At 35.5% G+C, this 14,622-nt stretch overlaps 1 protein-coding gene across 1 annotated transcript in view; it reads right to left on the bottom strand.

The window, feature by feature from the left end:
• DNAH7 (dynein axonemal heavy chain 7) overlaps positions 1-14,622 on the bottom strand; it is a 122,345-nt gene that overhangs the window by 105,549 nt on the left and 2,174 nt on the right. Inside the window, exons 2-12 of the mRNA XM_026100623.2 lie at positions 12,326-12,391; positions 11,751-11,859; positions 11,489-11,639; positions 11,067-11,160; positions 10,026-10,206; positions 9,566-9,641; positions 7,107-7,232; positions 5,567-5,686; positions 3,683-3,866; positions 1,942-2,121; positions 415-690 (exon numbers count right to left, since the gene is read on the bottom strand). Coding sequence (XP_025956408.1) covers positions 415-690; positions 1,942-2,121; positions 3,683-3,866; positions 5,567-5,686; positions 7,107-7,232; positions 9,566-9,641; positions 10,026-10,206; positions 11,067-11,160; positions 11,489-11,639; positions 11,751-11,859; positions 12,326-12,391 — 1,563 coding nt within the window. The remainder of the gene's footprint in view (positions 1-414; positions 691-1,941; positions 2,122-3,682; positions 3,867-5,566; positions 5,687-7,106; positions 7,233-9,565; positions 9,642-10,025; positions 10,207-11,066; positions 11,161-11,488; positions 11,640-11,750; positions 11,860-12,325; positions 12,392-14,622) is intronic.

Below are 14,622 nucleotides of genomic sequence, written 5' to 3' on the forward strand. Positions count from 1 at the left end.
AGTTTAAGGAAAACTCCTTTAACTTTCCCCTCCAAAAATCTTACTACAGAATGTCCTCAAAAAACAAACAAACAAAAAAATCACAATAAAGATCCTTGGAAGAAACTGGGAGGTGGCTGGACTCACACTTCCTTTTAGGCTTTGACATCAAGGAGGAGCATATCCTGAATGCCTTTACAAGTCCCAAAATGATATCTAGCAAAAAGAACTGAGTCTCACACAAACTGGGCAAATACGCCCTGTAAATGGTTATTCTTGAAGAACTAGCTCTTTCTCTGAAAAAAAAAGATTAATTTTATTACACTTTAATTATCTGACAGCTAATTATTATCACCTTTGACTGACAACATTCTTAGTACAAAATCAACATTGAAATGATGTCAATATCTCTTTATGAAAATCACTATAATTTACCTTCCTAGATGTATATTGTATTTCCTTACTGAGTTTCTGGTACTTAATAATTTCCCTTGTTATTTCTTCAAAGGTATGTTCCTCTGTCAGGAACTTATCAATATCTTGTTCAGCTTGTTTGTTTATCAAGAAGCTGTACTTATCATACAGCTTGAGGTGTTCCACAGGTGCAGTGCTTTCTTTGATAATTTCTTCTCTGATCCTTTTCCTATGTTCATCCAAGATCTCATCCAAGATAACAGGCTTTAAAAAATTTGATGCAGACTCATCTTTAGGCTTCAAAAAAAAAAAACAAAAACAGATTTTCAAATTTCAGTTATGTACATGGCTCAGTTATCTTGCAGAAGATAAACAGAGCAGAAAATTTAATTAAATGCTAAATTTTCTAACTAACGTTTGGTTTTAAATCAAATTTTTATAGAGATGTTGACACACTATTTCCAAATTTCTTATATCCTAGCTTATACATGTCTGTGTCCAACAAATAAGAAAACAGAGCTGCTTCATTCAGAAATTCAGAAGTCCACATACTAATCCACATTAAAAAAAAAACTATCAAAAATTTTAATCTACATTGATTTTATCTTTCCTGCAAAACCAGCACTACTTCAGTTTTGCCATCAACTGATGAATCTGTAACTTTAGAAATATGGAGAAGCCTTCCAGCAAGTGTCAGAAGCTCTAAAGGCTGGTTTTCATGAATTTACGCATGCTTGAGATACTTGTTTTAATTTGTCTTCTTGCAGGTTATTGACTAGCCCTCTTATAAAACATAACCAAGTAGAAACTTAAGTAGTAATGTTATGTGTCTAACCTTAAGCATATTGACAAGAATGTTGAGGGTCATTACCTTTTTTATAAATTCAAGTTTGTGCTAAACAGAAGGAGCAATAGGATCTCCAAAGGGTAGTCCTTCAGGAAAAAAGAAACATTCACACCCCACAGCTCACTAGGAAATGATCAAGAGGCACTACAGGATATTCCATTGACTCTCTCCATACTAAAAACCAGTATTGACAGTAACATGCAATTCCAAAACAAATAGGTGAAAAATGTTTTTCTTACTTCATCTGGATAATTTGGTTAAATGCATATAAAAACTTAAATATAAATTGCTTAAAAATGATGTTTGGGATTTTTTAAAGGATAATCTACTCATGAAATTTTGTATTTAAGATGAGAATATCCTTTCCAGTATCAAAATAGAAGGCATTTTCCAGAATACTGCAGAATTGCATTTAAAATTTAAATGCATCAGTTGTGGTTTTAGCATACAATACCTTTGTAGGAGTAACTGCAGATAATAACACACAGAAGAAACTAGTTCTTTCTTGGCTATTTGCTTACAGAACAGTGATTGTGTTTTTACTAATAAAGTTGATTTCAAAATGTTCCAAATGTACTAAAAGCATATTATCATATTACTGTGTGAGTTCTGGCAGTAGGACTATTCCTCAAAATACCTAGGAACTAAATACAGCAACAATATAATGAGAAAACAAAAACATGAAGGTTGTAATTTCTTACCCATTTAGAAAATAATTTGGTCTCAACTCTTGGTATATCGCTGAGAGCTTTAATCATAACAGTATAAACATTCAGTAATATATCCTCACAGTCATTAAAGTCAGGTTCAAATTTAACGCAGTCATTCTCAAGGATTAGCCGCAGGATGAAACCTGGGTGTTCATAGGCATGGACTGATTTCTTAAGAGTAAAAAGAGTAAAAAAGAGTAAAATATTAGCTAACAGTCAAAGGATCATTAAGAATTACTCCAGCATATGCATTTTAAATTATTGGGACATTTATTGCAATGTCACGCCATGTTCATAATGAAATTATTTGTGCAAATAGCAAGTATATCTGATAAAATTCACGTACAATTGATATTCATTAATATCAAATGTAATACATTATTTTTTTAGTAGGCGGCATCCTCTACACACTAGCCAAAACTTCTCTAAGGTTGTTGTCACAGACTGAGGCAGAGTAGCTTTACAGTGTTAGCCCTCACAACTGTAGTAATACAGGCATTACTGTATTACTATACTGTATTATACTGTAATACCTGTAGTCATCCTCTGCAGTAGTCAATACCAATCTATTTACTTTAAAAGAGCTGCTTCCAATTTTACTTGCTACACAAGAACCTGATCCACAAAAACTAATCTGAGATTATATTTGTGCTACAGAGAGCAGCCTCTTTTATGGAATGGATTCTGATGTATCCCAGTAAAAGAATTTTCATATGCTTTTGTCCCTGGTGGCATAATTGGATTTTTCATCATACCTTTAATTTGAATCAGACTTTTCTTAACTCCTATCTGCCAATACATTCTAACTATTTTAAAATATAATTAGGAAGTATAAGGAAGCATTTTATCACCATTAGGTAGCAGAATATTACCACTAGAAAGCATAAAACTAAAAAAATAAGTACATATTACTAATGATTAGAGAAAACAGTACTACAGACATCAAAGCTCATTCAGTTCAGAGGTACACACAGCACTTTGGGGACAGTAGGTGGACCAGTTACTAATTATGAGGCAATGAAATACATATACTCTATACAGCATATATACTCTATATATACTGTCTACAGCATGATTCTTTACTGCCTTAGATTCCCTGCCTGATTTTCCATCCACACTATCTGGAGTTGGAGCTCTGTGGATATGTGAGGGCAAGACTGTATTAAGAGAAAGCTGAACAAATATCCAACTGCATTCCAAGACATCAAACATCACGGAGAAATATTTATCTCCATGATAGACATTGTCTGAGTGCCAAAGAGAAACTCTTCTTTCTCTGCTTATTTTTTTTTGCCCAAGAACTATGCTGCCCAGTCATGTAATAAACACCTACCAACAGAAGACAGGAGATGCCTGCCTTCTTTGCAGATGGGGATTATGGACAGGTAGCCCTAGAATAATGCAAGATGCACATGGCCTATACATTAATGAACTTCTACTGTAAGTCTTACTGGCTGCAGCATGTTCTTGAGGTTACCAGATGTAAAATATGTTGATATTTCCTTTCTTACATGACAAAAAAGTAAAAGTGCTTTGTGTTATCTTTTAACTCCATTTAATAAATAATGCACCCCTAAAATATTATTCCATTTTTTTCCAGGAAGGTACCTATCACCATAGTTCATGCTGTCTTTTATATTAAACTTTTCAGAAGAAGCAAAATAAAAAAGGAAAGAAACTGTATGTACATGGACAAGCCATGTTGCTAGTATGGGTATGAAAGACTACTTACTGCAGGTTGAACAATTAAATCTGTAAAGTCCTGAATTGAATGCAAAAGTAAGCTTTCCAGTTGACGAGTCATTAAAGCGGCAGCACAACTGAAGAAAGATGCTAACCCAGCGCTGTTGGCATTGCTGGGTACTTGCTTTTTTCTATTACCTTGGTAAAAGATATTCTGCACTTCTGGAAACCACCTTAAAAGAGTATAATATTTTAAAGTTTTTAAAGTGATTGGCATGAATAAACCCAGGTTAAGTTAATTACTAGACATGCATATATTACAAGCAGTCAAAAGATACACTTGGGAAACTATAGCTTAACTTAAGTGGCTCATGTGGTAGTATCTTTAGACTATAAGGAAGCATTTCTCTGAAAATCTTATCTACTGTTATGGAATCCCATTTAAGATATAAGATATTATGATGGATAAATCTGCTGTGTTGCTTTGTCTCCTATTTCTCAGGTCAACAGAGGACAGAAAGGCTTCAGAGGCATCACACTCAAGTCCCAGACGTAACAGTTCCTTAAACATCCTTGTAACTTCAGCAGATGTTAAGACTGAACAATGAAAGCAGTCCAGAGGAAATTCTGCCCAGCTGCCCTTTGCCAAAATGAAATCAGCTCCGGTATGGGGTCTTAGAAATAGAGAAGAAGAAAGCACTTGAAGTGTTTACCCTTCAGCTAAGAGCACAAAAGTATCATGTGGTCCAGGGAAAAACACATCTGAAAGTAGTAAAGGCAATATGTAACAGAATCATAGACAAGGGCTGAAATAAAAACCTTTCAAGCTGACAGCACGAAAAACCTAACAACTTAGGAATATAGCAGTGTCAAGATTTGTTTTATTCAATAGAAATCTGAAATAGTAGAAAAACAGTAATAAATAACTGCAGGAAGCAAGGAAGCATTACCGATCAAAGAAAGATCAGCTGCATGTAAAGAATATAATTTGGCTACCAATAACCAGGAGGAAAAATAAAACTAATAATTTTGATGCTTTATTTGAAACCCTGCAGCATACCGAGTGTACTGCTGGAAAAATAGTCTTTTTTTTGTTTTTTTCAGTAGCTCAGACTGGATATACAAACATTATACCCAAATACATTTTTTTAAAAAACTTAAACATGATCTGCAATGTCAATGCATCTTATAAATATGACATTCTTTAGATGACTCTGCTTAGAGATAGCTATAAAACTAAGTAGATACAAACTGAAATAGCAAACAGCATTAGATGTTCTACAGATACTGGTATGGTACTGGCTATGTAGTAGTATGTTGATTTGAATTACTGCAATCAAGAGACACTTTCTTCGTATGCAGCAGGGATGGAACAAGTCTTATTATGTAAAAAGTTCTATCACAGTTTATATTTTAAATTGTCATAGATTATTTATAGTAAAAATATTGTATTTTTTTCCATTTATTTATTTCCCTCTTCAGCATTCAATATTTTAGCAGTTTCAGTGGGCTGGCAAATTGTAAACTGGAAATCAAAATTAGGGAAGTTTTTAAAAGTAGACCTCCGTTAAGCTAAAATACTTCCAAAAAATCCTTCAAAGAATAGTTATTAGAGTACAAATGAGTCCTCAAAATAAAAGTTTTTGTCATAACTCACGAAAAATATAAACTGTTAGTGTCTCTTTAAGAAGTGAGCAAAATACATCACTCTAAAATTCAGGAAAAAAGAAAATTGCACAGATCATAATATGCTAAATATTTACTGTTTGTCCATAGGCCTCAGCATTTTACAACATGGCATCTCTTTCTTTAATATGCACAATTAAAATGGGTCATGCCTTCTCCCTCTGCAAAATTTAGACTTCCAGAACAAAAAATGGAGAAGTTGAAGATATCCCTGTAACTTAAAAGATATGGATACAGTGGATCATACTTCCTAGACAGAATCACTTTGGAATTTCCAATTTCCCTCATGGCTTTAATCTGGAAAGACGAGAGTTCCACAGCTTCCTGTTTATTGCGAAATATTTCTGTATCAATAAGGCGTAAATCTCTGAAATAGAATATAACATGAATATTTTAGAATCATAGTCACAGTCCTTTATTGTTCACTTTCTTGTTCCCATAGAACCTTTTTCATATTCCACATTCAAAATATATTTTAAAAAACTTACATTTAAAACACTTTTAAAGATAAGGTTATTTTCAGAAATTACCTTTTATTATTTCAGAACATGTGGTTTCAGAACCACATTTAAGCACTGCAGTACTGTCTGTATGCATGACCTTAAACTGAAGGTATAATTACTACATTTGAGCATATGAGTAAATATTTTCAGAATCAGAGTTAATGTAAGTGGTACTCATTATATCTAGGGTCATAACTAAAAACTGCTGAATGCTTTAAATAGCATTCCTTTCTAGAACTCAATAGATTTTACAAATATATAAAACAATGTAATTTTCAATATTTATATTCTTAAAGACAACTAACTGAGTTTTGTCTACTACTCAGCAGATGCAACAAACAAACAAAAAAAACGCTCCCTGCAAATTGTTAGAGCAATTGCCCCTGGCCTGGATGGATCAGTTCATTCTCTTTCCTATCACCAGTCAAGAAATGAGCAAGCAGTTTGTTCTACCCTAGAAAGCAGAAAATAATAGGCCACGTAATGTCTTTTCTCCTTGTTAATCAGTTAAGAGGAGAAAACATGAGAGCACTGCTAAGCAAGACAGCAACCCTTCTCTTCTTCGGAGCACGGAAGACAGACTGTTTTGAAAATTCTGACCTAAGAAAGACCACAAAAAAGCCTCAAAGTTAAGACTTGCCAGAGTCTGCAGGATAAAAAAAAAGAAGGTAAGAAAAAAAAGAAGGGCTTAGAGAAGATAAATCATAGTAGCTCTGTTCTGGAACTTTCCTGCACAAGGGACATGATGCTTCAAATTGAAGTGTCAGTGGAACAGGCTGTAGAAAAAAGTGACAAAAAGTAACATACTGCTAGGTCCAGATGGCATTTCACCCAAGCTCTAAAGAAAATCAAGTATGAAATAGCTAAATTGTTAACTTTGATGTTAAGCTTCTTGGTTAAAATTGCCTAGATACCAGATGGTGGCAAATGTGACATCAGTTTTTGAAAAGTGTTCCATGTCAGTTCTGGAGAAGTAAGCTTGACCTCTGTAGAGGAAAAGCTGGCAGAAACTCTTCAAAGCATAAAGTTAGAGGCAAGCAGACAAATAAAACATAGTGGAGGTAACATTTTTTGAACAAAGAAGTCATATCCACAATCAATGTCCAGATATATATAGTGCAGTGGTCCCAAATACAACATGGTGACTTGGAAATCTTCAAATGTCTCCAACCTTTTTTTCCCTACATGGATTCCCAAATCACTGAGCACTGTTAGAACAAATAGTTTTACCAATAAACATCAACCATGACAGCTGAAAATCTAAGAGATATAGACAGCACTTACTTAAATGAAGTCTCCCACAAATGTAGAACAGCTACTATTGTAGGATTTGTTGTGTGCAAATTTTCTTTTATGTAACTCCATGCTGACAAGAAAGACTTGTTCCAAGGTTTTGGCACTACTTCAATTCTAAAAAACAGGAACCACAGTACAATGAATGTAGCTGTCCTAAGAATCAAAATGTTTGTACATCTGCTTTAAGATAATTGTTTTGCATCCCAGAAAGCTTAGAATTTAGGAGATAAATCTAGTCTTCTGCTTCTTTATTTAGATCTTAAAAATACTGTCCCTTTTGCTTTAAAAATTGTCTGTCAATATCTGTCTTTTTCTATAGCAGGTGATGTTACTGTTAAAATACTAAGTATTACAATTTAAGAAATAAACACCGCACCTTTAAATATTTTTGTTGTAACACAGACTACAGTTATACGCTTGTAACTCTAGTTCTTCAGTAAAGACTGCTCAGCTCTGTTTAGGAACCAACGATAGAACAATTTTATTTTTTATAGATAGCACGTTACCTTACACTCCCCTCCATTTGTAACTTTCTCCATGTCTTCCTGAATGTTCCTAGAGTGATACCAAGAAATGAAGCATGATACTCTAACCCCCTCCCCCCAAATCCTTCTGCCTCTCATCAAGTCTCAGACTGATAATAGGTTTCAAAGGTAAGGAAAAAGTTATGCAGAGATATCATTATGTAAGACTCCATCTCAACTGCAGATCCAGTTGAGCAAACTTCTTTTCTTCTTCAAGTGGTCTCTGCTTATCCACATCATGAAATAACCTTCCAAATGGTACCGTCCTGAACAGAAAGTGGGAATGAAGTCCTAATTAGAGACTAAAATACTGCTCTGTTGTACTGAGGAGCAAGCTTGGACACTGAATCTACTGAAGAAGAGTTCTGCCAATCTGTACATGAAACTCTCTCTGTAAAGTGATCAAGCAAGGAACAAAGAGAGATAAAGCTATCCAAATTCAGTCAACACTTCAGGGATTTAAGACAAGATACCAAGAAGCGTTCAACTAGCCACTTAGACACCTGGAAGCCTGTAGCACCCTAAATTTCTGCCAGTAAAGGAACTTAGACATTGAACATTCTGCTAGTGCAGACAATCAGTACTTTCGTGGCAGGACTGAGCAAATTGACAACCATATCAAACTGAGGCAATTTCTAGTTAATAACTTGGGTATTCCGATATGAGTTTCTTGACAAACCTCATTCAACTGGTGTGTTGACAATGTGCTTGCTGCACATAGGCAGCCATTTTCATTCAAAAAAAACAATCCAGGCATTATTGCAGTAGGGCACAGCAGTTATGAGAGTGCTCCAATAGGTATTCCCATCAAAAGAGGGTATCCCTTCCCACATGCAGGACTTTGCATTTCCCTTTGTTGAACTTCGTAACATTCCTGTTTGCCCATTTCTCCAGCCCGTCAAGGTCCCTCTGAATGGCAGCACAACCGTCCAGTGTATCAGCCACTTCTCCCAGTTTTGTATCATCAGCAAACATGCTGAGGGTACACTCTGCCCCATCATCCAGATCATTAATGATGAAGTTGAACAGTACTGGACTCAGTATTGACTCCTGGGGTACACTGCTAACTACTGTCCTCCAACTAGACTCCATATCACTAAACACAACCCTCTAAACTTGGCCTTTTGGCAGTTTTCAATCCACCTCACTGTCTGTTCATCGAGCGCATAGAGCTTATCTGTGAGAATGTTATGGGAGACAGTGTTGAAAGCCTTACTGAAGACATGGTAGACAACCTCCACTGCTCTCCTCTCAGCTACCAAGTCAATCATCTCATCATAGAAACCTATTGGTACATGGCAGACTTTTTAAGGCAAATACGAAAAGAATGTAGATAGTCCTTTACCCTGAATAAAACACACGTCTATCCATTACAATTTGATTTTGGTGCATACTGGAAAACCCAAACAGAAAAGCTAGGCATCTCTTAATGTTTTTACTGCATATTGCTGAATTGTTCTGAAGAACAAAACAGTCTGATTTGTGCTGCTCTATGCACTACATTCTTAAACCTGTATGTATTGAGCTAAACTGTCACCATCTGTAAACAAGACAGAGCTTCACTGAAATCGGTGCAGGACATGTCACTGTGCCATTGAGTACAATGCAATTTACACACAAGGATTCAGGCTGCTATATCCCATTTTCAAATGCTGTGGCATTAAATCTGAGACTTGCAGTTAACACTGCAAAAGAAAACTAATTTCCAGTGATTATTGAAGGAAGACACATTTTCCAGAGTTTCCTTCAAAGATATTGCATAATCATTATTTGAATTTACCTAACTAGTAACTAAGTCTTATTTACTATTTTCTGCAGTGCTCCAACTGACATTGACAGCCTCTGCTTATGACTGCTCCTTACACGTGCTATTTTATTCCATTGCTCTCTAATCAGTGTTTTTGAATAAATACATTTTCTTACTCTGCACGATGAGGTAGAAGAAAATCTTTCTTCTTGTCTTCATCTTTTTCCCTGGTGTCTCTTAAAACAAAGTCAACTAGAAAAAGTGTAAAAAAAAAGCCAAAATATAAATAAGCTTAGCAAAAGAATAAAGACAACCAAAGGGGCTAAATGCTCAACTCATTTAGATGAGCAATTTTACCTGGATATACATGAAAAGGGATTTAATAGAAAGCTACACTGTTAAAGAGGGATTTATAAAATAACGTTTAAAACAAATCTTGAAAGACCAAAAAGACTGAATAATATTTGCTTTCAGCATTACAAGGGTAAGAAAACACAAGTATTCCTTTTATTAAAATGTATATCTAACACCTAGGAAGATACTTATACAATGCTTCAACAACAGTAGCTGTCAACAGCAAAGAGCACTCAACAATGAACATTTCTGAAACTGAAGAGTAAAATACTAAAAATTTACCTATAGCCTTTTTTACACTCAAAAGATAGTCATCTTTCATTTCATCAGACAGTAAACATATGCTTTCCTCAAGTACTTTCAAACGTTGTGGAATTAAAGCTAAGACATGGTCTAGCCATGATTCGTCCATTGGGGCCACATTTTCTGTATCAATTCCATGGTGAATGTAATAGTAGTACTTCTGCAGGATAAAAGAACAAGATCCATGGTTACACCCAGTACTAGACAGTCATTGCTACTGCAGGTTTAGATAGATACATAGGCTCACTCAGTAAAAGTAAATTTAACTAGTACTAAGGACTGGCTTATATAATAAATTATATGTACTGAGTAAATCTAACGTAAATACCTTAATCAGCCTGTCAAAAGCTACTAGGCAGAATAATGATAAAAGACAGCTAAGATGGAAAAACAAGGTACAGAAACATATGCTTTATTCTAGTTCTCTGAGGGGAGCTAAGTTAACAAAACTTTCAGTAAAGAACAGACATAACTCACTGAAATCAGATTTATTTTTAAAAAAACAATTATGATGAGCTGCCTTTCCTTTACTGTAGCACTGTTTCAGTATCAATCCTTCACTTAAATAAATTTTCAATATATACTCATCCATTGTAGCATTCTAGTGCTGTCATTGTTATTCCCGAGACCTAGGTCTGGACTTGTTTACTCTAAGAGAAATCCATGCAGTCTACAGAGTTTCATATGGATATAAAACGCACAGCTAATGCATTGCTCAGAAATATGTGGAGCAATATGAATATATAAGCACAAACGAATATATCCGATTGTATGCCAGTATTTAAACAGGTATGTGAAACATACAAAATTTAAATTGATGTAGAAAATCTGTTACCAAACATTAAAAATGAATCTGCATTCTCAAAAATAACATTATAAATAATATATTGAAGTGAAACTAATAGCAGAAGAAATGTCACTGCCGATCATCTGTCATGGTATCAATCATCTTGTCTGTATTTACAATAAATAACCGGCTTTGTATTTCATTTAATATTCTAGAAAAGCGTCTTTGACTACCAAAATATCTTTCTCTACTGGTGTAGAAGAATCTGCTCTTGGATACTGGGTTCCATCAAGGGATGGAAGCTGCTCCTCAGTAAGGTCTTGCTGCCTAACAAAAAAGAACAGAGAATGCATCATGTTCTTCACATACATAGCCAACCTACATGTCAGCTGTACACAAATAAAACAAAAAAGATAACTGGCACCATTTTACAATGAGCTTAAGACATCCTGATGCAAAAAGAACACTGAAGCAGGTGACCAAGTTTGTATTTTTACCTGCTAAGGTTCAGTGTTTAAAACTGGTGATATAGTTCACAAATCAAAAGTACGTGTATGAATGTAATCTTCAAGCTCTTTTTTCACTAATCTATTTTTTAAATTTGGTTCGTCTACCAAAAAGGAAAAATACATTAATCAAAGATAAGAAAACTCACAATATAATGTTAACAAGAGCACTTCTGAAATGTTCTTCTTTTTTCAGATGACTGCTTTTCCGTAATTTAGAAGTTGATGGTCCAGCAACTGCCTCCTTATCTCTAGAATCCTGAATCTTGCGTCTTTTACATCTCGTCTCCAAATATTCTCCTTGCAGAAAATACATTTTGAAATTAAGTTCTATGAACCCAAAGTTCAAATGTGTTGTGCACGTACTTAAGTTTCTGAGTGATTTTAAGTAGTACTAAATGTTAACCTTACCAGGTAAATACTCATTTTTTACAGTAAAATCATCTGATTCATCATCTTTCTGTTCTTTCCTCAGATGGAATGAGGGACAAGCCTGCTGCCACAGCGGCTTAGACCTTGCCTAGAATAAATATTTTTTTATTTTAGTTTTATGCTTGCTGTAGGTGCTACTAACACACACCTTGAAACATCCTAAATACAGTAAGCCAAAGAATCTATAACCTAATACATAACAGTAATAAGGCAGCATAAAAATTGCAGCATAATATCCAGAGCATGAGAGAAACATATTAAGTTTATATGCAAGTATTCATTTACTCTCTAGTTTTATGTTACTTAAATATCTGCAAACTTGTTAAAATACTCTATTTTCAATATTTCCAAATAGTAAAATATATTTTGAAATATTGAAATACAATTTTCCAAATACAGATTACAGACATTGTGTGTGTGTGTGTGTAGTGCGAAGAGAGAGAATATACACATTATCACACCTCAGCATAAATTTGAATGAGAACAGTCTTTAGCCAACCATGCTCTGATGCCTATTTGAAAATGAAAGCTTCCAAAAAAGCCAACACAACTACCTGAGGCAACTGTGGTAGAAACGTCATTGCTCTCTTTGCCGATTTCCCTTTGCCATTTGGTCTGGTCTAGAAAATAAAAGGAAAATCACAAATAAACATTTAAATTTCTAGTGAATTTCTGGGAAGATAGAAAAGTTTTGATAAGTTATGGAGTAGCAAAAGAAAACAGTGAATTAAAAACAAACAAACAAACAAACAAACACACTGAAATACTCCTAGACATCATTACCTTAATTGTGCTTCATGACAAAGCAGAAGGGAGGAAGAAAAAAGGAAAAGAAAAAAATAGAAAATTCAAGTGCTAAAATCTATTTTTTGAGGTTGGAGGCAAAAAAGGGAAGGGGAATTATTGACCATCGAGTAACTGATATTCTTCATAATACATTGCTTCTGTTACATGTAACCTTATCCTATCTCCATTTATTCCCTCCCTTCCAGGGCAGGGAGGGAAAGAAAATGGAACATGACAGGACAGGCATTTCAAAGGGAAGTTATATTTACCAGCTGTTTAAGGAAAACTGGCACATTAAAGGCATCAGCAGTGACATCAGCAGCTAAATCTGTGGATGAACTACCATTTTAGTCCAACGCTGACCGCTCAGCATCAGACATCAAAACCATCTACCAAGAGCACCCTCCGACCACACACAGCATTTTGGATAGCATGTTTTAGCAGGGTACAGCACCCTGTAAACAAACAAGACAATCTAGTTGTAACATTATTTAAAATTGTCTCTGACATGAGTGCTTTTGGTGCTTCTTCCCTTCCTCCTCAGTTTCACACCAATACCAATGCTCCTGCCACTGCCCATGCTGCCTCTTTTCATGCTGCTGCACTTGCAATAGTACTGCTTATCTGTTCCAGAACTGTCCTCACCCTGCTTTGGTTCTTATGCAAAGGCGCTACTGTTAAACGAGTCAGGTTGGAGGTCGTCTGCTAGTTGTTAAGACATGGAACTCACAGAAGCTCTAGGCACTTACATAGGTACATGAATTTTGCAGTCAAGGACACACTCTGGCAGTACCAAAGCTAACCAAAATCAAACCAAGCCCCAAAGAAAATCTCCTCCAAACTACAGGAATTTGACAGAGTGACAAAATATGTATAGACACACATAACAGTTAGCAATCTCCTCATAGGTTGATTTGTCATGTAACCAGGCAGTCCAACTTATGAAAGGGGAGCAAATTCATTCCAGGTCTAGGAAATTCTTCCCTTGAACATGATGGGGAGAAACTCCTTGAGTACCACAGGCTGCAAGAGGCAGGAGTCATACAACAAAATGTTTTAAGTATCTTGTTTCAAAGTCGACAGAACTACTCTTTTAATGAGCAAAAGAACCATCCTCCCCTTTCTCTCCCCAAACATGCTCTGGCTCCTTTCATTAGGGGAACAGTTATTAATTGTATCATTCAGTGCATTCTTTGGCCACCCTGAATAGAAGAGGTCAAATTGCCTGGTGAACGTAAACGTACTTAAAGTACCAAGCAGGCAGGTCCCGATATTTTCAATCAATCTTTTTGGCTATCACAGAAAAGGTGACTACGGACTTTGCAACAATAATCACATGTCTCTTTCAATCCTTCATTTAATTCTCTTGCCAATCTATCTTCCAGTTACGCATAGTCCATGCACGAGACTTTTTACGCACTGAAATTCTAATACTCATACCAACCTTGTAGTCTGGAATGGCCAAAAAGCTGAACTTTCATCATAGTCAAGTAATGTTAGCAATATTATCGGCAATACAGAAAGATCTGCCTGACAAGTCTGCTTTTTGTCTGGTAATTGAAGCAGTTGTAACTCTACGGGGAAAATAGGAAACCATTTATTTCTCTGTAATCTAACATATTCAACTGCAAAAAGGTCCACACTACAAACTATATAACAGCTACCAGTCTTTTGCAATATAAGCATAAGTACATCTCCTAATAGCGTGTCTGTGCTGCATGACAAAACTAATGCTTACCAAGCCAGTAAGCCTATAGAGCCCATGTAGCCTACATACAGTTCTTTAGTTTGGATTTAGTTTGCAGCGCTGTACAAACACAGCTATCATTGAATCATAGAAGAAATTAGGCTGAAAAGGGCCTCCTGTGGTCCCACCTTCTGCTCAAAGCTGTACTAACTAAAAAGTCAGGTCAGATTCCTCAAGGCCTTGTCCAGTTGAGTTTTGAAAAATCTCTAAAGGTACAGCCTCACCAAGCAATCTATTCCACTGCTTAACCATCTCACTGTGAAGAATTTTGTCCTTATATCAAGTCAGAATTCCCCTTGCTGCAACTTGTGCACACTG

The sequence above is a fragment of the Dromaius novaehollandiae genome, chromosome 7 (assembly GCF_036370855.1).
Source record: "Dromaius novaehollandiae isolate bDroNov1 chromosome 7, bDroNov1.hap1, whole genome shotgun sequence".
Lineage (NCBI taxonomy): Eukaryota > Metazoa > Chordata > Aves > Casuariiformes > Dromaiidae > Dromaius > Dromaius novaehollandiae.